The 23437-nt window shown below is 31.0% G+C and overlaps 1 protein-coding gene across 1 annotated transcript; it reads left to right on the forward strand.

The window, feature by feature from the left end:
* The first annotated feature begins 1288 nt into the window (after positions 1-1288).
* LOC148599046 (uncharacterized) lies at positions 1289-23155 on the forward strand. Its single transcript, XM_088562063.1, has 21 exons — positions 1289-1322; positions 1907-2118; positions 2771-2842; positions 3215-3286; positions 3715-3786; positions 4996-5067; positions 6588-6659; positions 7013-7084; positions 7721-7792; positions 8296-8367; positions 10042-10113; positions 10412-10483; positions 12879-12950; positions 17232-17303; positions 18137-18208; positions 18490-18558; positions 19751-19822; positions 20212-20283; positions 20538-20609; positions 21191-21343; positions 21802-23155. Exons 2-21 carry the CDS (start codon positions 1931-1933, stop codon positions 21812-21814), a joined length of 1575 nt encoding a protein of 524 aa, XP_088418189.1. The 5' UTR covers positions 1289-1322; positions 1907-1930; the 3' UTR covers positions 21815-23155.
* The last annotated feature ends 282 nt before the right edge of the window (positions 23156-23437 follow it).

The raw sequence follows: 23437 nt of genomic DNA on the forward strand, positions 1-23437 counted from the left end.
AATTCGTTTGGCTTGTCAAACATCCTTTTGTCAAACTTATGAGGAGGGGCTTACAAAATGAACTTTTAAAAAGGAGATTAAACATGCACCCTACCATGTAATTCAGGTCATTTTCTGAAAAACTAAAATCATATGCACCCATTTCTAACTTTGATTTTTGTTTAAAAATGGAGTATTTTCCAAAAACAAGGGTTATTTTTCTAACCCAACAAGCGTTTAAAACGTTGTATTTCATTTTGTAAAATTAATACTTTGTTGAACTTTGAGTTTTTTCTATGAATCTTTACACGCATATATGATATGAAACTTACTGCCTGTGAAAGATGAAGTAAAGATTTGTGTCAACTTGGGGATTAATTACATGCATATTTATCACTAATTACATGCATATTTATCAAAAACAGTCCTTTTGCAATTATCCAACGAACATTTAAAACACTTTTATTATAGCACGTTCATGAATATTATCAACAAGAATTGTTAGTATAATACAACTATTGTCAATTGATTGATTGATTGATTGTTGGAGTTTAATGCCCGAGGAGCAATATTTCAGCTATATTCAGGCGATGAACGTGACATTGATGACAAAATGAACATGAAATAATGATGATTATGAAATGAAAAAGGGATGGAACACAAGGGAAACAGTGTCGACAAAATTTAGATTGCCACTAGAAAAAGGAAGGGATGGGTAGGGTCAGGCAATTTAACCTCCTATGGCTGAGCGCAAAGTTCCTACTCCTATCGAATACCACAGCAGGGTTGTTTAACGTGCGATGAACGTGGCATCTTTCACAATACGGTGCACCACTATGGTTTATGGTCAGGTTTTCCGTATTATAGCCTGACAACCCTATCATCTGACACGCCAGAGATACCCCATTCCACTACCTGGGGCACATAACCCAGTTGCTCTTCGGGCAGAGCGCCTAGCCCCCGGCTAGGTTTATTAGCACTATTTAGTCGCCTTTTACGACAAGCTTAGTGCTGCTGTAGGCCTATTCTTTTGACATCCGGACCTGCTCGGGGCCAGCTATTGTCAAAGATGCATACATGTTTCTTATAAGGTGTAGCAATATATCATGTTTTACGTGTGTTCGTTAAAGGTAGATATTAAAAATTTCATTTGTCAATAATTTCACATGTGTTCATATCATTAACTTTTTCTCTATTTGATGTGGTATCAGATAAAGAGCAACAAATATTGGTACATTTATGATGCAACTTATCTTTTATAAATATCAACTATAAAATTATAAGTATTTATTGTTACATATGTTGCTTCGGAAAACATCATACAGCAGTAAGTCAGCATTAAGGTAGGGTTTCTTTCCAGATTGTTTCATTTGAAATACATTATGAATATAAATAATTTTATTTTTTCTATACTATTTTAGCATTGTGTCTACTTCTGATACCTATAAGCAGGAGGATCACTGTCTTTTCATTAAGATTTGTTTATCATAGAGTCGTCAAATCTTATTCATATATACGCTTCCTCCAGCGAGATGAAGATTATTATAAAGGGCAATTTTATCTAAGATAGTTTACTCTTTGAAATCTTGAAGAATTGTAATCGTTCTGTTACCGTGGATTTAATTACCTTTGTTGTCGGGGCCCTTCAGAACTTCAGTTTAGATGTTTTTTATACTTGTTAAAGACCTTTGACGATCCCTGAAAGTATTTACCATTTTGTATTTAGGTTACAGTGGTGCATATGTTACCTTTCGTTATATCCGTTTTTTTCTAGTATCATTTTAATATTGCTTATGTTCAATAAATTCACATTTGCGCATATCAGCAAGCCGACAATGTTGCAATCACTATAAAATAAGTATGTCAGGCTGTGTTCCGTTCCTGAATATCAACAGTTTATATGGATATGATATTTTCCCCATTTCAGTATCACTAAATATTTTTTAAAAAAATGAAGAAGACGTATAAAACAATGAACTGTGTTATGTTCCTGATATTAATGACTGTTTCAAGTATTGATGCAGACTCCCTCTGTGATCTGTGTAGCTGTTCTACAAAAGCGATTGAATGTGAAAAATTATCGCTAACCGCCATTCCTGATGACTTGAGTGATGCTGTTTCAGATTCCATTGTGAAATTGTATGTTAAACACATAGATAAGAATAATGTTACAATTAATCATTCACACAATATTTGACCATTAATGTTCATACCAAAGGCCTGTAGAACAACTTAACAACAAAAATAAAAATATGTAGCCATTTTCAAGATTTTACATTTTTGAATTTGCATGCTTCTTATAAAAACTACTGCTTAATATCTACATAAAATGTAATATATTCCAGTCATCAGTGATATCAGTGATTAAAACGATAAATTTCCCATTATTTAAACTAAATATATAAAGCTAATGCAGATGGAAAAAGTAAAATGCCAATTTACTTAAAACAGAAAGAAGCAATGCAAAAGGAAATCGGATTACTTGATAACAGACGAGACACCAATATGACAATACACGAAGAACAAATCGTAAAACACATCTACATCCCCTATATCCCGACCCCTTATTACACAGAAGTAAATTACTTTGGGTTCTCAAAAGTACAGGGAGAATAAATGAACAGCATAAACAGAATAACCATGTGTACGTTTGAAATTTGAGCAATGTATTAATATACAAAGACGTCGGTACAGATAATGTTTTATGAATTTCTTCACTTTAAAAATGTATTTTCAATTACTAGAATTATTATGTCTTCATATATGTCTTGCTAGTATGTTTATTTTCTAGGTCATTTCGTTCGAACAATATAACTGAGATATCTGATGACAATTTTAAAGGTTTATCAAACTTAACTTCTTTGTAAGTACTTTATATATGGACTTTATTCCAATGCAGAAGGAAAAGCCATATAACTTTGTAAGATCGGTTATGTAACTCGCAAGATAACAGTTTTTCCTTTCTTCTTGGTTAATGTTCTTCCATCAATATGAAAGGATAATTAAATATGCAAACATAAACGTTTAAGAAATTATACAATAGACTTTCTCCATTTAAGAGTTGGTTTTAAAGACTATGAAATAAATGTATTTTAAAGTTGATAGTGTGTCATGAAAAGATTTGTTTTAGAAAATAATGATGAAACAAATGCACTCATAAAAACATTTTCTTACAACTGTTTTAGGAAAACATTTTATAATTCTGTGTTTTTTTTTTCTTGTTCTACCATTTTAGATCCTTTGCTTACAACAAATTATCTGCTTTGGGGAAAAACACATTCAGATTTGTGTTAGGTCTGAAATTTTTGTAAGTTGTTTTGGTTGATAGATTAGTTGTGTATTTAGCGATACAAGAATTCATGAGATGTTAAATCCTGAAATCATGAGAGTATGGAAGATGATGAACCTAACATAAAGCATTGTCATAAACAGGCCTTGTAAATATATGGCACTGGGTGAAACGTTATATAAGGAAATTGACATTTTAGTGTTTTTATTACCATTTTGAGAAAATAAGTTCTGATTTCATAAACATGAAAATAGAGGGACAAATAATTGTTTAAAGCGTTTCTTCTAATCTTCTTATGAATCAATGCCAAACTTTTCTAGTATAACAGAGATCAATTAGCACTGATTACATTAATAGTGAAAACCTTCCATTTATGAACATATATTGTCAAATGATTCATTCTCAGCTAAATTAATTTGATATTTAATTCGTTCTTGCTATTGCAGATTTTTACACCACAATCAGATATCAGATATTAATAGGGATGCATTCAGAGGCCTTTCTGTACTTAGACGACTGTAAGTTAAATAAATAAAGTGAAAGGGGTGATAGAAGGTCTTATTGCCATAAAATTAAACTGCAAATTAATCTTAAAGTGTTGAATGATTTAATTGTGAATTAAATCCATCTCAAATGAGAAAACATGAAGACTGATAATTCTTGCATTTAAAAAAAATGCTTGAAGTTTACCATTATTCAGATATTCTGTCAAATTGTGGACTTTTTTTTGTCACTTTCTGGTCATGTTTTTTGGCAAGGAAATAGTGTCCACATCTACAAAACAACTTCAGATTTAGTGAATACATTCATTATGACTTAGTTTTTCATATGTGGAAATATAAAAATGTTTCTTGGGTATGAAGATAGTTTTCTGGGTGCAAATATATCCGAAAAAAAAAAAACGTCAAATTTTACAATTCTCAGCAGTTTTTGCTAAATGACTTAAAATTGTGGCACCATTATGACTAATACCACACAAAAATTTTTTTTCCATATAGTTATGCATTCTATTATTATATTAATAATTTTAATGTTATTACAACAAAGTTGATATTTTTAGGCAATAATATATTTAGTATCACTACATATCTAACATTTGAAAACAATATGTTTCTATTATAATGAAGTATAATTTGGACTTTTGATCATATGTGTTTTAATCAAAGACACCTTAAGTTGATGCTATCGTGTATTTGAAAGTATTTTGTGGCGGTCGTTGTAAAAATCAGGCAGGAAGTGATTCATGTATACCAGAAACCTACCAACTTTACTTTTATTTCTTGTTCAGAAACAGCTATAGACCACATAAACAGTCTCAGTTTTTGAGTGTTTTGCGTTTGAGATAATTTTTTTATAGATTGCACATGAAATTAACCATTTGCAAGAATCATTTTTCTCGTTTTGTTTTGATTTGTTGATTTAAGTGGAAGATTAAAGTGTAGTTTTCTCAAAAGTAGAGACCTAAATACAGAAAAGACAATTGTTACATAAAAATATAGCATAAGTAGAGTAACAATGCATTATTTGTTCCGTGGGTTTTTCTACACCATGAATCACTTTACAATAGGCAGCGTCTGAACTTTATATGGATTTGAACTTACAAATGTAAATAAACAGCCTTTGAACTTAAATATTAAGAATATTGTGTTATGTGCATTTTTCATTATGGTTCGTTTCGTTGATGTTCTAACATGTGTCTTTCCATTCTTTTTTGTATTGAACATCAGGTATCTACTTGAAAACCGCATATCGATGTTGGCGAAAGGAACCTTTAGATTTTTGTCCAGTTTAGAAATATTGTAAGTTGTCATAATTCCTTTTTGAAACACGCATACAGCACATGCTTAGTTAGTTTTATTTACAAGAGATTTATTGTTATCCATTGTGGCCAAGATTGAGACAGAAACTACAAATTTTTAATGGTGTATCAGTTTCTTTTAAAGCATAGTGATATGTATGAATATTTAGAAAATGAATCTTTTTTGGCTTTCTTTTATATTAATGACGTGTACAACAATAAAAGAGTCATCAAGGGAACCAAGATTATAGCGGTAATTATAAGAATGTAATCCAGGGACAAAGACCAGACATGGAAAACAGACATACACAACAAAGAATATAAAGTAATTAAAATTATGCATACAAAGTAACAAAAGCAAATGAGCAACTCGGCCTCCACTAAAAACTGGGAGCATGGACCAGGTGCACCGGTAGGGTAAGCGTCCTTTGCTTTTCTAGAAACACCAGAAGCCTATTTGTTAGAATTCTAGCGCGATACAAAAAGTCGTGTCTAGTTTTGGAAAGCTCTGGCATAACGTATGAGTTGTGATATAAAAATTCCATACGCAGGTTCTAAAGGGATGTTGCCACTGGTGAGAGGAAAGTTGACAATGCTGAATAAAAAGACACCACCTTTGTCGTAACGTTTGGTCAATAGTTTTTTTTCACCATTGATTTCTAAGTGTAGGTCAAGATATGAGGATAACTTCACATTATCTGAATTGTTCTTTATCTCATGTTCTTCTGGGTAGTTGTGATGTATCATATCCCCGAAATTAGGATTGTTTAAAGATAATACGTCATCTATATAGAGGAAACTGAGATTAAAGGATCCAGCTAAACTACATTCGTTCTTTCTGATCAAATCAGCTATAAAGTCAGCCTCATAAGAGTGAAGGAATAGGTCAACAAGTAAAGGAGCACAATTTGATCCCATTGGAATGCCGACCGTTTGTTGAAAAACACGTCCACCACATTGGACAAATATGTTGTGGGAATAGAAGTATACATACAGTGTTGAAAAATCATAGGTTTTAGTGCTATTATATTCTGATAATAGTCTTGAACTGATTGTCTCCAAACGATCTTCCGAATTTTTCAGGATCCACATGGAATTAATACCACTGCAGAATTTTTACATTTATACAGACGAAATAATTACATGATATTGTCAGTATTCAAAACGAACGTTACCTTTATTTTGTCTATTGACAATTTATTAATTGTCGAAAATGAGTTTTTGTTTTGTTTTTTTGTTTTGTTTTTTTGACATATTTAACGCATTATTTCAGGAGCAGATATCCCTTGTTGTGCATCCAGCATCATTTCTGCCTTGTGTCGTTTTCCAAAAAAGACCTTTAAGCGGATGACGAATCATTTTGATATTATTGATTTCTTAAAACTAGTACTTAATCTTAACTTTATGTTTTCTTAAAATGTTAAGCTATTTTAATCTTAATTCTAAATTGTATTTTCATTATAAAATATTTTTTATATATTTATATACGTTTTATGCAAATATTTCTCTTCATTTTTACAGGTCACTGGGTAAAAATCAGATATCAGTTTTAGACAGAGATGCATTTGACGGGCTATCAAATATTTATAAATTGTTAGTATATTTAGCAGTGGTAAGGAAGCAGTTTTTGTGAGGCATATGGAATACCATAGAAGATTCTTGGCAATGACAAGTTTTCTGATTCAAGTAGACATTGTACTTACTAATTGATGTAAAAATTACATATACAAAATATAAGATATAGTGATATATATATATATATATATATATATATATATATATATATATATATAACAACTGATACCGTTGGTATCACAATAATTTGTAAAGAAGACAGATTAACAAATGACGTAATAATTTACTGTTAAAAATTGCAAAACATACAATGTAAAATTTAAATGTAAATATTGATTTGTGTTATCATTATTACTTTTAATCTATTCCAGAGACCTTGTCAAAAATTACATATATTCTTTTCCAAACAATTTTTTCAAGGGATTGACATCGTTAAAAGTGCTGTAAGTAAAGTTTAGTACACGAAATTTTATTTGTGGGTATCAATATTCGTTATTTACCGAATTGTGTTTCTTTTGTGCTGTTAATTTCGTACATGTAAATTACACAACAGTACTATTATATATTTTGTTTGAATGTGAATGTACTGTTTAACCGAAATCCCTTTACTTTATTCAATTAACTTTTTTTCAGTTCAAGTATTAACTTTTCGTTTTTGATTGAGAATTTATGGTTTGACCGAAACACAAAATCCACAAAATCATTAACCGACGAATCACAGTTCTACCATAGTAACTTTCCTCATTCATTTTGATTATTTTATGTTCTTTGTTGTGTGATTGCTTTCCACGTCTGGCCGTGTCCCTGGATTACATTCTTTTGATTTCCGATAGAACCTTGACTCCCTTGGTTACTCTTTTTCCCTAAGATATAAGCCATTATTACATCTTCATAATTTGCTTTTGTTACTTTGTGTGTATGTCTGTTTTCCATGTCCGGTCTTTGTCCCTGGATTGCATTCTTTTGATTACCACTATAACCTTGGTTCCTTTGATTACTTTTAAATAAATACGCACAATAAACTGTTGTATCCATTCAGTGAAAATAATTTCATTGTTCTTTAATTGTTTTTTTTTCAGTTACATATCTGAAAACAAGATATCTAATTGGTCAAAGGAAGAGTCCAAGTATTTACCTAATCTCAAATTTTTGTAAGTAGTTGTTTTAACAGTTTCATATTTTTGTAATTACTCATCTCTTCAGCAGAGAAGGGGTTGGACTGTTTCGAGTTAGAGGTTCCTTTCTTAAATATGATTTTCACACATTTTCGAAAAAAACTTCTCATAGCCGAGATACGGAAGCGTTATATATGGAGACATGCCTAAACATAGAACTCGATTGTAAAAAGCGGAGACATCAACGTTCTTTATGATACTTCGACACCCTGGTTTAATGGTATTAATTAAGAGTTTTCCTAACGTATCGTTGTAATTGTATAATATTTTGACAAATGCATTATTTAGATATTTTTTTTTGCAAAATCAAGTTCCTGTTGAATGGTTAAATGGGATGAGATTTTATGAATGGTTAAAATTACATTTCGTCATTGTTGTATTGAGAACCTTATTAGTATGTGCAAATCAAAGATATGACGAAAAATAAATATTATCTATCTCAGATTAAACACAGTATGTCGATATTGATATCTTTGTAGCCGGATAGCGGATAACCAAATATCATCTCTAGACACGGATGCCTTTGAAGGGTTAGGAAATCTTACCTATTTGTAAGTATACTCCTCTTTTTTTAAGTCAACCTAAAGGAGAGTTAGACACATAGTGTATAGGACAATATACAAGAATAGGACGGATACTTATCGGCAACTTAATCGATCTTCAATTGTTACCACTGCCTGATATGTTCGATATCTTTACTGCCGTAACTGAAAATAAAATTGACATTATTTTTATACTCAATACTCTAGATCTGTTACAACAAAAGAAGTTCGTGTCGCTGCTTGTAATTATAAACATGATAAAGACAGATAAACGGCCTGTTGTGATCTTTTTTTTCTCACTACAAAGACAAGAAAATATTTCTATTTTTAGCAAGGAGTGTGGGGAATTTAGTTTTTAAATATTTATTGACGTGGAACATGTATTGAATTAAATAAAGAAAATTATAGTTTAATTGCTGAAGAATTTAAAGATATAAAATGACTTTTTGGCCCACAACAATTCATTTATATGATTACTTAAAATCAAAAATATTTGTTTGACCATTACAAAATTTAACCTGTTAGTCACTTCCAGTCACATGAGCGGTAATGTTTTTATACGTTTATCATTTTAGGTTCAGATCAAGGGTGGCCTCAGAAAAAAAAAATGAAATAAATATTGGCTTTAAACTTGATTTTATAATATCATATGAACATAAGACAAATGAAGAACTTTGATATTACCTTCTGCGCTTGTTCTTTTTAAAATTAAAATTTTATTTTTGATATAAGTTACTGCATAAATGTTTATTTATGTATAAATGGGAACTAATGTCACTGTTGGCACAAATAGATATTTTAAAAATAATATATGCATATATGCCTTTTTTTTTTTAAAGATTTATATAATTAAAACGAAATTTTCTATAACTATGCGAAAGAAAGTATATATCAAATATGATGTTCATGTTTCCTCAGTTCATGTTGAATTATTAGATATGAAGACGTCAAGGACGACACCGGACTTACCATCCTACGATCTTAATCAGAAACTTCTATTTGATAAATTGATTTTAAAAAATCAGTTTCGTTGATTTTTTGAAAGTTATGTACAAAGTAGTTGTTGGAAATATTCATTATTATAAAACAATGAAAGTAATAAATCAATCAAAATCATTGACATAATTTTCGCGCACAGGCTTAACCATTAGGATATTGATATTAATCAAACATTAATATAAGCTGAAATTGTTGAAAAATATGTTTTGGTTTAAGAAGTGTGCCACTATAAATGTTTGCTTTGGTCTGTTGACAAAATTTCCAATCGGCCTAATACTAAATATATGTTATAGGGGGATATAAATACCGGTATATTTCTAAAACATGAAATTTTTATCGGATAAAAAAAGCACATTATTAATGTAGAATAGTAGATCCATCATCTATGGATATTACATAGAATATATTTTGTTTTTTGAAATTTTAGTGTAAAAGTAGGCCGTACACAAAGGTTGTCGCCCTTTGAAACTATATCACCTAGTATATAATTTCTGTCATAAAGTTTCAATATTACATTTACTATGTCCAATTGTAAACTATTGTATTTATTGTTTAGCTACCATATGTCACTTTGTGCTTTAAAAAAATCAGAACTTGGAAATTTCATACAGTTCTTGGAATAAACTTCAATTAGATGTTGTCTAGCATAACAATACAATATAAATTTGTCATAAACTTTTGTAGATCTTTCGTGGATAACAAGCTGTCTAGTGTTGACCCGGAAGTATTTAGAAGCCTTTTCAAATTAGCATTTTTGTAAGTGGAGAACAAAATCCATAATTACATAATACATAACAATCTTACATACTTATTTTTAAAACGTTTTACAACACTGCTTAAAATGATAACTGAAATACCTTTTTAGCTACATGTACATGATGTATCCTACCACTCAGTTATTTTTCGGTAATACGCCATTGATTGTGTATAAATTGACATACTTTGATTTAAGATAACAAAAAAGGAGAATGTTTTTTTTTGCAGTATTGACAGAAATGTATGCACTACATGTTGTAGCAGTTTAATAAAATAATAGTTTGTTTTATATTTCTAGGTTTTTGAATGATAACAAAATATCTACTTTGCCGAAGGGGGTCTTCAGATATATAGAAAATCTTAAATATCTGTAAGTATTTTACATTAGATTATTTAATTCACGTTTTGCAAAATGTACCACCAAACCTCTTTGAAATCTTTTAACTACTCACAGTTGTTTAATAGGGTTTCTAGTCCTACCACAACAATTGTTACTCCCGTAGTGGTATTAATTCAATGTGGATCCTGAAAAATTCGAAAGATCTTTTGGAGACCATAAATACAAGATTATTATCAGGACATAATAGCATTAAAACCTATAAAAACCTCTGTATACTGCTATTCTGCATACCCAGTTAAAATCCCGACTTAAAACATTATACATCGTTGTTTTTTTTTTAAAAGAAGGTACATCTAGATACAAATATATATTTCGTTCTTGGAAGAGATTCCTCATACTTTGTAAAAAATAATTCCTAATCATTGTCTATATATACAAAGGAAGATGTTTACAAAATGCTGGAATTTGTAATTGGCAACATATTTGTCCAGATTGGTGGACGCGTTTTTCAACAAACGGTCGGCGTTTCAATGGAACAAATTGTGCTCCTCTACTTGCTGACCTATTCCTTCATAGCTGATGTGATCCGAAAGGACGAATATAGTTTAGCTAGATCCTTCAATCTATGTTTCCGCTATATAGATGATGTACTATCTTTAAACAATTCTAATTTCGGGGATTTGATACATCGCATCTACCCAAAGGAACTTGAGATAAAGGATACTGCAGACACTGTGAAGTCAGCTTCATATCTTGACCTACACTTAGAAATCTATGGTAAAGGAAAACTACTGACCAAACTTTACGACAAACGTGATGACTTTTCATTCAGAATTGTCAACTTTCCTTTCATCTGTGGCAACATTCCTTCAGCACCTGCGTATGGAGTGTTCATATCACAAATCGTACGTTATGCCAGACTTTTTGAATTGCGCTAGAAATCTAACAAATAGGCTTCTGTTCTGGAACATGGTTATGTTGCTACAAGATTGAAGTCATCACTACAGAAGTTTTATGGTCGTCATCATGAACTTCGTGGATCGTTATGGTGTATCCATCTGTACCATGAAAACTGATTTCTTCAACGGGTCATAGTTTTCCTTTCCTCGTTTGTCTACCCCGGACTTGACTTTTTATGAACAACTCTGAGGGTGTTTCTAGAAAAGCAGAGGACGCTTAGCCTACCGGTGCACCTGGTCTATGCTCCCAGTTTTTAATGGAGTCCCAGTTGCTCATTTGCTTTTTTTACTTTGTATTTATGATTTTAGTTACTTTATGTTCTTTTTTGTGTATGTCTGTTTTCCATGTCTGGTCTTTATCCCTGGATCACATTCTTTTGATTACCGCTATAACCTTGGTTCCCTCGATTACTCTTTCGCTACATATTGAAGTATTATCTTGAACAATCCTAATTTTGGGGATTTGATACATTGCAGCTAACAAAAAGAACTTGAGATAAAGGATAATACAGACACTCTGAAGTCAGCCTCATATCTTGACCTACACTTAGAAATCTATGGTAAGGGAAAACTATTGACCAAACTTTACGACAAACATGTTACCTTTTCATTCAGAATTGTCAACTTTCCTTTCATCTGTGGCAACATCCCTTCAGCACCTGCGTATGGAGTGTTCATATCACAAATCGTACGTTATGCCAGAGCTTGCAGAAACTACGCAGACTTTTTGCATTATGCAAGAATTCTAACAAACAGGCTTCTGGAACAGGGTGATGTTGCTACAAGATTGAAGTCATCACTGCAAGAGTGTAATAGCCGTCATCATGAACTCGTGAATTGTTACGGTGTATCCATCTATAAAAACTGATTTGTTCAACATGTCATAGGTTTCCTTTCCTCTTTCGTCTACCCCGAACTTGACTTTTTTATGAGCAACTCGGTGGGTGTTTCTAGAAAAGCAGAGCACGCTTCCCCCACTGGTACACCTGGTCCATGCTCACATATTTTAGTGGAGTCCGAGTTACTGGTTTGCTTTTGTAACTTCGTATGCATGATTTTAGTTACTTTATGTTCTTTGTTGTGTATGTCTGATTTCCATGTCTGGTCTTTGAGCCTGGATTACATTCTTTTGATTTCAGCTAGAATTTTGGTTCCCACGATTATTCTTGTAAACTATATAAAAGTTTAGTGTTTGGGCAATTCTGCGCTGAAGTACAGATGTTGATTGTACAAATAAGAATAACAATGAAATTTTCAGTTGGTGATATCAAAACTGAAGTGAACTATAAATATTTCTCCATATTCATTAATTGTTTATATATTTACCTTTTAACCGAAGTAATTTAATATATCTATGACTTACATTTTAGAGTATACACAAATAATCTGCACGAAAGGTGCATTATGCTTATATGTTTTTATTATACACAATGTATTGAAATGTGAAAATTGATAATTACTTTTAGAGGAATTAAAGGTAACCAATTATCAGTTATAGATGGGGATGTTTTTGAAGGTATCACTAAACTAACATACTTGTAAGTAAAATATTCCATAGTGTATTTATTATTTAATTAGCATTCCTCAGTCAATTTATATACATTTTTGCAAGTTGATAAAACGCAGTTGCCAGATTGTATCAAAGATATCTATAAGGGAAAGAAAAGATTAAGTTGATCATAATGCCTTCCTTAGAGTTATTGAAATGTTTGTAAAACCCCAGTGAACGTCGTTCAAGTTATTATTTTTGCCTTTGGCATTTCATTAAATTGTTCAACCTTGTCTTTGTACTTGTTTCGAGGAGGGGGAGGTGTCGATGGTTCGATTTCCGGTCGAGAACACTTAAGTCTTAAGTCAATAGTCGTTTTTTTTCAACCAAGCACTCGTCATATCGGAGATAGGGTGTATATAACGTGTCCGAATGGAGTCATATGTCTACCTGTTTTTTTTTAAATTTTTCTGCTGTTAAGTTTCATAATCAAAAACCAGCTGAACACATGTGACGTATTCAAAGTATGGACTGTTCGGTTTATTCAACGTTATCTCCTTACTGCGAATGGAATACAATATATAGGACCACAATCAATCTATCACTATACAAGGCATGGTCAAAGAACTAGTGTTCTTGATATATGGAATTCCGACAATACCATAATAACGAATTTGACATGCAAAAATTCAACTGAGCCCGTTACATGACAATTCGGCGAATTAAACGTGTTAACATCAGTTATCCGCACTTTTCATTGAATAATTGCTAACGAAAATGAGGATTTTCGTATCATTTAAATGGAGGGTAATTAAAAAAAACCGAACAGAAAAAACGCAAAGAAATGGTCAAAAAGGAGTGCCCGTAAAACAAGTGGCGATATTAGGTAAAAACTGGAAAGTTGGAACGCATTCCATGGTTCTGACTGTATATTTAGATGGTAAAATAGGTCTTAACAAAAGCGCCCACTTTCAACATGTTCAAGCCAGTTACGTATTTCCGATCTTTTATAATATAAAGCGGCAGCATAAAATTGCCTTCCGCAAAGTGGTAACAATCAGTAATTGTAACAGCACAGAAAATAAATATATAACTGTATATAAAAAGTACAGAAATTACAACTACTGCAAAATATTTTAATGACTTCCATGTAAACATAAATGGTAAAGTGGGACTAATATTTATTCGTGTATGACAATTTATTGGGGTAAATAAAAAAGAAATTTATGTACCGTCTTTGTTATAATTGGAAAGGTCATGTTGGCTGGAAACGCATGCCCAATGCTTTTTTTACGCCGTACTCATTAAAACTTTTAAAAACGACGGTTAAAACTAAATTGCATATGTTTAATAAATTTATTATTTCCTGGGACGTTATATGTAGTCATGTTACACTTGCCAAAGTCATAAACAAAATTATTTGTGGTGATGCTTCAGGACTCAGGTATTCAAGACAACTACAATATTTCAGTATGTTTTCGTAAATGTTATTATGATAGTGTTCATTTGTGGATCGTTATGGTGTATCCATCTGCACCATGCAAACTGATTTACTCAACGGGTTACTTTGTTGTGTATGTCTGCTTTCCACGTATAGTCTTTGTCCATGGATTCTTTTGATTACCGCTATAACAATGGTTCCATTGATTACTCTTTTGAACTCTGATGAAACTGGAGAAGTTCTGAAATAAAATAACCTTTTAGATAAGAACACTCAGCTTTTATTATACAAATGTATTCAGATAGAGCAGAATTAGTTGAAACACAATTTATAAAATTATGATTATTCCCAATAAAATTGAATTAATGCATTTTTCGTCGACAAACCAACGAAATATTGGACAGCTGGACGGAAGTTTGAACCAACATCTTTTTTAATTAATCGCGTCTGATTTTTGATAAAGTCTGACATACTTACAGTACCTGTATGGGATAAACGTCCCATTTTATGGGGTATGGGGGAATGGGAGATGAGGCAATGGGGAATGGGGGATGGAGCAATGGGACATGGAGGATGGGAGATGGGGCAATGGGCAATGGGGCAATGGGTAATGTTGCATCGGGAATGGGGTAAATGAATAGGGGAATGGGGCGAGGGAATAATTTTGATTGGTCAATCAAACAAATTGTTCTGCCTTTTTTCGCAAGCAACGTACATATCATAATTCTATGACAGCAATTAAAATAATTTTTAAACAAGATTGTTTTAGAGTAAGTTTTAATTATTACATGTGTCGCAGTTCATTATTCATTGACGTTTTTTTTTTCATTTTAAACATTAACCAGAAGTACATTTCTTATTGATTGAAAATGTTCGCGCTCATATGATTTCTAAATGTAAATTATTTTTTTTCAAAATTTATACTGAAATAATTTTGTATCGTAGACACTCGTATGAATTTAATATTGACAAATTTAACACATTAAGCAGTAATAACAAGACCATTTAAAAAAATTAATAAAATGTTTATTCTCTTAGATTTCAATTGGCGGAAATATGTCGTTCGTCACAACCTCGAAACGGATGACAATATTGTCATTTTTAATATTTTTTACAAGAATTTTAGACCATTATTGAAATTAAAACTGTTCGCATCCTAACAATATGCATAAAAATGTGTAATTCGTAGTAATTGAACTGAAATCAATATGTCTCAGCCAAACATATGATGCCTATTTTGACAATTTTAACGTTTTAAACCATAATATAAGACCTTAAAGGTAATTTCAAGTGTTCGCACTCATTCAATTAGCAAAAAATATATATTATGTTCAAGAATTTGGTCTGAAATATATGTATCACAGCCATCAACATAGTAATGATATAGACAATTTTCACTTTTTTACAATAATTATAGACTAATAGGTATATTAAAAGTGTTATCACACATACACTTTGCAAAAATATGTCATTTTGAAGATTTTTGACTGAAATATGAGTGTTGCAATCACTAACCAGAAACTAATATTGCCATTTTTAATATTTTTAACAATAATTTTTGACCATTATTGAAATTAAAGTTGTTTGCACCCCTACAATCTGCAGAAATATGACATTTTGGGAAATTTGACTGAAATTGATGTGTAAAATCATCACTCATGGTACTTTTTTGACCATTTTAACATTTTAAACAATAATATGAGACCAGTAAGGATATTTTAAGTGTTTGCAGTCATTCAATTTCCAAACAATATGTCATTTTAAAGAATTTGGTCTGAAAAATATGTATTACAGCCATCAACATAATAATTATATAGACATTTTTTACATTTTTACAATCTATATATAGACTAATAGGTATAAATCTAATTGTTCCCATCCATACACTTTTCAAAAATATGTCTTTATGAAGATTTTTGACTGAAATATGAGTGTTGCAACCACCAACCAGCTACAAATATTGGCCGTTTTAATATTTTTACAATAATTTTGGACCATTATTGTATTTAAAATTGTTCACACCCTTACAATTTGTAGAAATATGTCATTTTTGAGAAATTTGATTGAAATAAATGTATCACAACCCATATATAATGCTTATTTTAACAATTTCAACATTTTAAACAATTAGTTTAAGACCATTAAGGTAAATTAAGTGTTCATTCATTTAATTTGGAAAAATACCATATGTTCAAGAATTTCCCATTTTTGAAATATATATATAACTACAATGAACAAAAACTTAATCTGGACAATTTTAACATTTTTAAGAATAATTTTAGAAATAAAATTCATTCACAATTTATACATACATCTATATATTCAAGACTAATCAAAGGAACCAAGGTTATAGTGGTAATCCAAAGAATATTGTGTATAATTATTTCTAATGCAGTTCGGAGTGTAGATAATGTATGTAAACAATGCAAATATCGCCTGATTTCGGTAATTTTCAAACCCACCGGCGAGATTCCAAAATCAATAGTGATTGTACAAAACTTTTTGCATCCTTATCCATTATATGTGTTTGATAAAACATTTACTTTACTTTTTCTTTTCGGAATGGGGAAAAGCATTTGACAACGGGACATAAGTCGATCCAATAAGGAATGGAGCAATGGGGAATGGCGCTATAGGGAATAAGGTAATGGGGCAATGGGAAATGGGGCTATGGGGAATGGGGGTTGGGGCAATTGGGAAGTTTATCCCATACAGGGACTGTATTAACTTATCATTGTTCTCTCTATGTGTTGTTTGTTGTTTTATTTGTTTGTCGTCTTGTTTTCCTCGTTGTCTTCTTTTTCTGTAAATGTCAAAACTTATCGTTACTTAAACCAGTCTATTCCATTGTGGTCTCATCATAAGGTATTTGTTTTGTAAATTTTGTAGGACCTTAAACAGAAACAAGATATCAAATGTGGGTAGAGATGCCTTCAAGAATTTACCACAACTTAAAACATTGTACGTGTCAATTATTATGTATTTAGGCTATGATATGTTTACGTTAATCTGTCGTTAACCATTAATGGCTACAGGAATGTCATCAGGTGAAACATGTATTGTATTTAAAAAAATGGGTTCATCATTCCGTGATTTAAAGAAAAAAAATCTTCCTATCAACTGCTGTTATCTCATACATGGCTGTTTGATATACGTGTGGAATTGAAATAAAATCCTTCCAATAAGAGTCAGCTCATGCATACAAATGGAGGATCAATTAAGGCATTGTCCCAATACATCTAATGCGGTTTTTTTTTTATCGAAATTCAATATAAGAACGATTTAAGTTTGAAATAAATTATACAACATATAACATAAAATTTGAAACAATGCTTCATTATCAGTTTAAATAGTCCTACCGGTTCACCTGGTCCATGCTCACAGTTTTTAGCGGAGACAGAGTTCCTAATTTACTTTTGCTTCTTTGTTTGTATTATTTTAATTATTTCATATTCTTTGTTGTGTGTGTCTATTTTGCCTGTCTGGTCTGTGTCCCTGGGTTGCGTTTTTTTTTTTTTTATTTCTGCAGGAATCTTGCTTCCCTCGTTTATCCTCTGTTATTGAAAACTGTACAGAATTAATTCAAATATATATATATATATATATATATATAGGCCTTGTGATGTGCTATTTAAATCTCATTGCTCTAGATTTGCTATAATTTAAACTGAATATCTCAAAAGTTTAAATGGTTGACATTACTGAAGTTTGTTTGAATGATAAAAATCTGAAATATGTCTAATTAAACAGCAATTAAAATGTTCTATCATATACTCGTGTTATTATCATTGTAGGTCGTTAGGCGATAACAAGATAACCAGTTTACATAAAGACGTTTTCAAGCATCTGTCGAAACTGTCATACCTGTAAGCAAAATGTGTATAAACACTTTCATCATGACATTTCACTAGATTGTCTGACAAGGATGTTCGTGCCTTAAATTAAAACTTAAGTACAGGACAATGCAAAACCCGAATATTTTGTTTCTAAATAGACATATTTATGTTTTAGCAAAATCCCAAAATGCAATATTTATTGTTTTCGATTTATCGAGTTCATTACAACCGACACACTCCCTTAAACTCCACTTGAAGACAAACAGACACAGTTATAATGTGATTACTACCTGTCTTTTCTCTCATTCAAGGTACTTGCATAATACCACATTGTCAAGTGTACCAACGGCCATCAAGCAATGCCCGAGCGTTATTCGACTGTAAGTATGTACAATTATATGTTAAATGATTTTGTTAAATTAATCTATTGGTTACTAAATATTTGTATAGTATACAAGTATCATTCTTTCTCAAGTATATCATTTTTATATACACTTACTGTCGGACATTAAATATTATCCATGTGTTAATCATAGAAGTTTACGCTACTTATCAAGCTCTACGTAGGCATGTGCTTAGACATCTATTATATATGTATTTGTGTAACTGTGTATGGTTGACAATGCTTTTCACAGGCATGACTGTTTTAATGATCCTTTATGTACCTATTTTCTTTTATCGTAGTAATCATTTCTTCAAGAAATGATGAACAGGGCATGATATAAATCATTGCAAAATAGGATTTTAAGAGCAATCGATTTAATAGTTCGGTTTAATTAATCACATGAACTAACGCTTTCGAGTGGTATTTTGTTTACATACTGAAAGGAATCGTTAAGGATGTTGACATTTTTACTAAGACCTTTGTTATTAGTTGTACTTTACAGGCTAACTTCTGGTTTTTTTTTCTTGACTCCATTTCCATCATCTGTACAGGAGATGCTTTATGTAGGTAGACATTGTATCAAGGGACCTAAATTGCTAGAAGGAATCGTAAGAAATTAATCCAGGGATAAGACAGGCCAGGAAAACATACACACACAACAAAAACCATGCAATAACCACAATAACACATACAAAGACGCAAAAGTAAATGAGCAACTCGGCATCCACTGAAAACTGTGTGTACAGGTTTGGTGAGCGTCCTCTGTTTTCTAGGAACACCCGCCGAGTAATAATATAATTTTGAAAGTTCAATTTTTGGAAACAATTGATCCTAAGGTTACTATAATGAATTTTCGGAACAAAGTTCTTAATCAACGATTACTGGGTAATTTTGTGTACGTCATTTACCTTGGATTTTGGGCATTGCATTTCAGATCATATTTGTAGATGTCTGTCTTCTGTCAGTTTCATTATAAAGTTTTGGTATTTGAACCTGTTTTTTCTGCTACGTCATTAAGTCAGTATTTTATATAAATACTATACTATTGTTATTTCTATATTCTATAATTCGTTCTTTGACATATTGATGATGTAATCTTTATTTTTATCGTCACCCCTTCTTACCATTCACTTATAGATGACATATTATTTTTTTTTAAACTGTCTTGAGCTATTCTTTTGTTTAAGGTTTTTAAGCGGAAGCCAGATATCAAGTATTGAAGAAAACGACATTGTAAACCTTCCTAAACTTAAGGTTTTGTAAGTGTGATTTATGGGTCTTTTCCAATTATTTTTTTTTATTTGGTGAAAGTTTATACACTTCTTCAAAATCTCTTTGAGTTGTCAGATCCAAAGATTATATATTTTAATGTTTGCAAAAACTGTCTTTTATTTGGAATTTTTAATTTGAGCTCCTTACATTGAACTAGCAGTTACTATATGGAACAAATATAAACAACTGAGTATGCCTTGTATATGTATATGGTTTTCCGTACATGTAGATGAGAATACATTTCGTAGTTTTATAGTCTTTTTTACAATAATGCTTTTAAGTGATAAATATTCAAAACAACATATTAATATTTGTGTTCAATTAATTCATACCAGGGTCATGAAATAGACTATACAATTATCAAATTGATTTTTAGGTCTTTGGCCAACAACAAGATAACGAGTATTAATAAAATGAATTTCACGAATTTCCCGGATCTTGAACGCTTGTAAGTATTATTGCTTACCTTTGCATGTATAGGAACTAAATAAAAAAGATATACAGCTATCTTCAGCAAGTTTAAGAAGCAGACAGATTATTGAAGGAATTCATATTTTATTAAAACATTCATTTTATGTAACATTTTGATCGTCGTGTAATATTGGTTGCTTTCCTTGCTTTTACAACATTTCAATTTTTACGTTTTAAATCAGGACTTGATTTGTAACGTTGCTGAAGTTGATTGTAAGCCCTTTTTTCCAGGTATTTATACAACAACTCAATAACAAGTATTCAGGAGGATCTGTTGAAAGATTTACCTAAATTAAAATACTTGTAAGTAGTAAATATACATGGAATTGCACCTCATCATCTTATCCTGTGTCTAGAATTGATGCACTGTTACTTTTAAATTATGTAGTTCAATCATTGAAGTCAGTCTATGGGTGTATCTTTGTGGAACTTTGAAAACAAAATGTTTTTAACTACAAGAAATACGAATGTCTTATGCTGGCCAATATAATGTGTGACTGTGATCATATTCTATTAAGACGTTTTGAAATGGGGGTGAAGATCTGTAGCCAAAACTTATACAAGTTTGTTTTATGTTAAAGAAGAGTCGTCATAAAACAAGTGCAATGCCAATTAAAAGAAAGTATTTGGATTATGCAGTTTTATGAATAAGAATTTTTTACGAATTCTTGATGTATTACATAATACTACCGGTGCACCAGGTCCATGTTCCCAGTTTTCAGTGGAGTCCGAGTTGCTCATTTACTTTTGTTACTTTGTATGTATGATTTTAGTTACTTTATGTTCTTTGTTGTGTGTGTCTATTTTCCATGTCTGGTCTTCGTCCCTGGATTACATTCTTTTGATTACCGCTATAACCTTAGTTCCCTTGATTACTCTTATAGAATGCTCAGAAATAATCCACTTCTCTGTGATAATACGATCCAGAGCTTCTTTCAATGGACAAATACAACTGGAAAAATTGTTGATGTCACGTGCTCCGGAACACATCTTTTATCACAAGGGGACCATAGTAGTTGGTATTTCGTCGACATACCGTAAGTAATTTTAAAATTTGTTCCATAAACTCATCAACAGATAAATAGTATGCACATATGCAACAAACGTACAAATGTTTTAATGTTTAGTGAAATTAATTTTGTATTTTCCTGTAGAAAAAAACGGTATAATTAACTAATCAATGTGTTTAAAGTTCACAAGGAATGATTTAACTAGGTTAACGAAATGCTGACCCTCAATGGAACGTCATTTTCAGTGCGAAAATTGACAAATAGCTAAAGAATGTATCTTAAAAACTGCATTTAATAAAATAAAATTCTCCAGATTTAAGTTAGTGTTATCACAAATACAAATATCTAATTCAACGGAGAAGACATTTTCAAGTCAATAAATAGTTTTAAATATTGACAGTTATATATTGTATATACCATATTAATGCGGTAATTAGAATTGAACTACTAGGAAGAATTTAGAGAAACTATTTATTTTCATATAGGAAACTCGGCTAGATAGAAACAGTTCAACCAAAATGTGACGACGATGAAGATAATGATGTCTGCTTAGCAGAGATGTAGGACATTTTGATTTATATCCATGCAAATGTTAAAATTGCATTACTATTTGTTTATAACAATCTTTTCATTATTACTATGGATAAGGTCGATCGGACAAAATAACTATTTAAGGTAATTTCATTCACAATACTTTTAGATAAAGAGTAATATGATAAAGTACAAAAAAAAATGTGGTGTCAGTTTTCTTTTCAATACTTCTTGCCCCTGACAAAGGCCGTATATGGTAAGACCAAAACTTGGTCCCATATTCTTCATTTTTTTTTAGTTTGATTTATATTTTATTTCCATATAGTTCCTTTTTACCTTTTAATGAGGCTATTGTTCACTAATTAATTATTCTTTACATTCTTTTTCACGTTTAATTTGTTCCACATCATATTATATATATATGTCTAAAGGATTGTACAACGATACCGATAAAGATGTTAATACACTATAATAAAATATATAATGGGCCAAATTTTCAGTCAACAAATGACCTTCTTCAGTGCCTTAAATAAACTGAGTGTTTATTTAGACTTTATATATATATATACTTATAATTCTGTGCATTTAATTATATTTCAACATGTTGATAATAGTAAAAGAATTGTCAATCGTAAATAAAAATAAAAGTTAGTACTGTGAGGACAAAAAATAGCTACCACTGTATTAGCAGAACCTTCTTTTAATTTTAAATCTAAGAAAGTTACTATTCACTATATAACCCGGAAACGAATATCAAACTGCTTTAAATACCAGTTTGATATTCAAACTCTTTCCAAATTACTAACTTGCTTAAGCTGCGTTGAGTTGTAACAAATATGTCACATAGTATACTATAAGTTACATTTTCATTATGTATCATTGAAAATTAGGATAACAATAATAACTGTATTTTAATCATTCATTATGTGGAAAGGGAATCATTTAAAATATAGCTTAAAAATACAGGTTTAATGCTAAGGTGTAGTATATCTGATTTTTTAGAACTGCTTAAAGCGCTTAGATTTTTTTTGTTTATGGTTCTCATTAATAACATATGTGTTAAACGTTAACAAAATAGGAACATCTTTTTATGTCTCATTATTATAATTATTATGAGGGCGATTTGTTTACAGGTTGTGGTCCTTTTAGTATGACAAATACGGAATACAAATGCGATGCTTCTATAAGCAGGGGTATATGTTTCATTGTTTCCAGCTAGAAAGTCAATGTTTTTTTTTTGTTAGCAAGCGTAAAGCTAAGGCATATCAATAAATGTCTACATGAAAATAAAATATTATTGGTCTTCTATGTTTTATGTTTATTTGTTCAAACAAGAATGTCAATTTGACTAAATGTCTAAGACATCGATTTGATCCAGATTTTTAATGAACAATGATAGATGATACCATATGATATGCTTTATGGATTGTTGTCAAAGAACAATTTCCATCATGTGACAATAAGGCACCGACCATATTTATACTGAGGGGAGGGGGGAGCTGGAATTTTCAGTGTTGCTAATTTTTTTTCTACTCTTCTTAAAACTGTTTTATTTTTTTTCAATTGCAAATGAATTATAATTATTTCTTC

The sequence above is a fragment of the Perna viridis genome, chromosome 14 (genome assembly GCF_037379345.1).
Source record: "Perna viridis isolate PV_CMFRI_1.1 ecotype Kerala chromosome 14, ASM3737934v1, whole genome shotgun sequence".
NCBI lineage: Eukaryota > Metazoa > Mollusca > Bivalvia > Mytilida > Mytilidae > Perna > Perna viridis.

Coding starts and splice junctions, on each gene's coding strand:
- LOC148599046 (XM_088562063.1), top strand. CDS start 1,931: ATGAAGAAGACGTATAAAACAATGAACTGTGTTATGTTCCTGATATTA. Junction 3,287..3,714: donor GTGTTAGGTCTGAAATTTTT/GTAAGTTGTTTT, acceptor TTGCTATTGCAG/ATTTTTACACCACAATCAGA. Junction 10,484..12,878: donor ATAGAAAATCTTAAATATCT/GTAAGTATTTTA, acceptor AATTACTTTTAG/AGGAATTAAAGGTAACCAAT.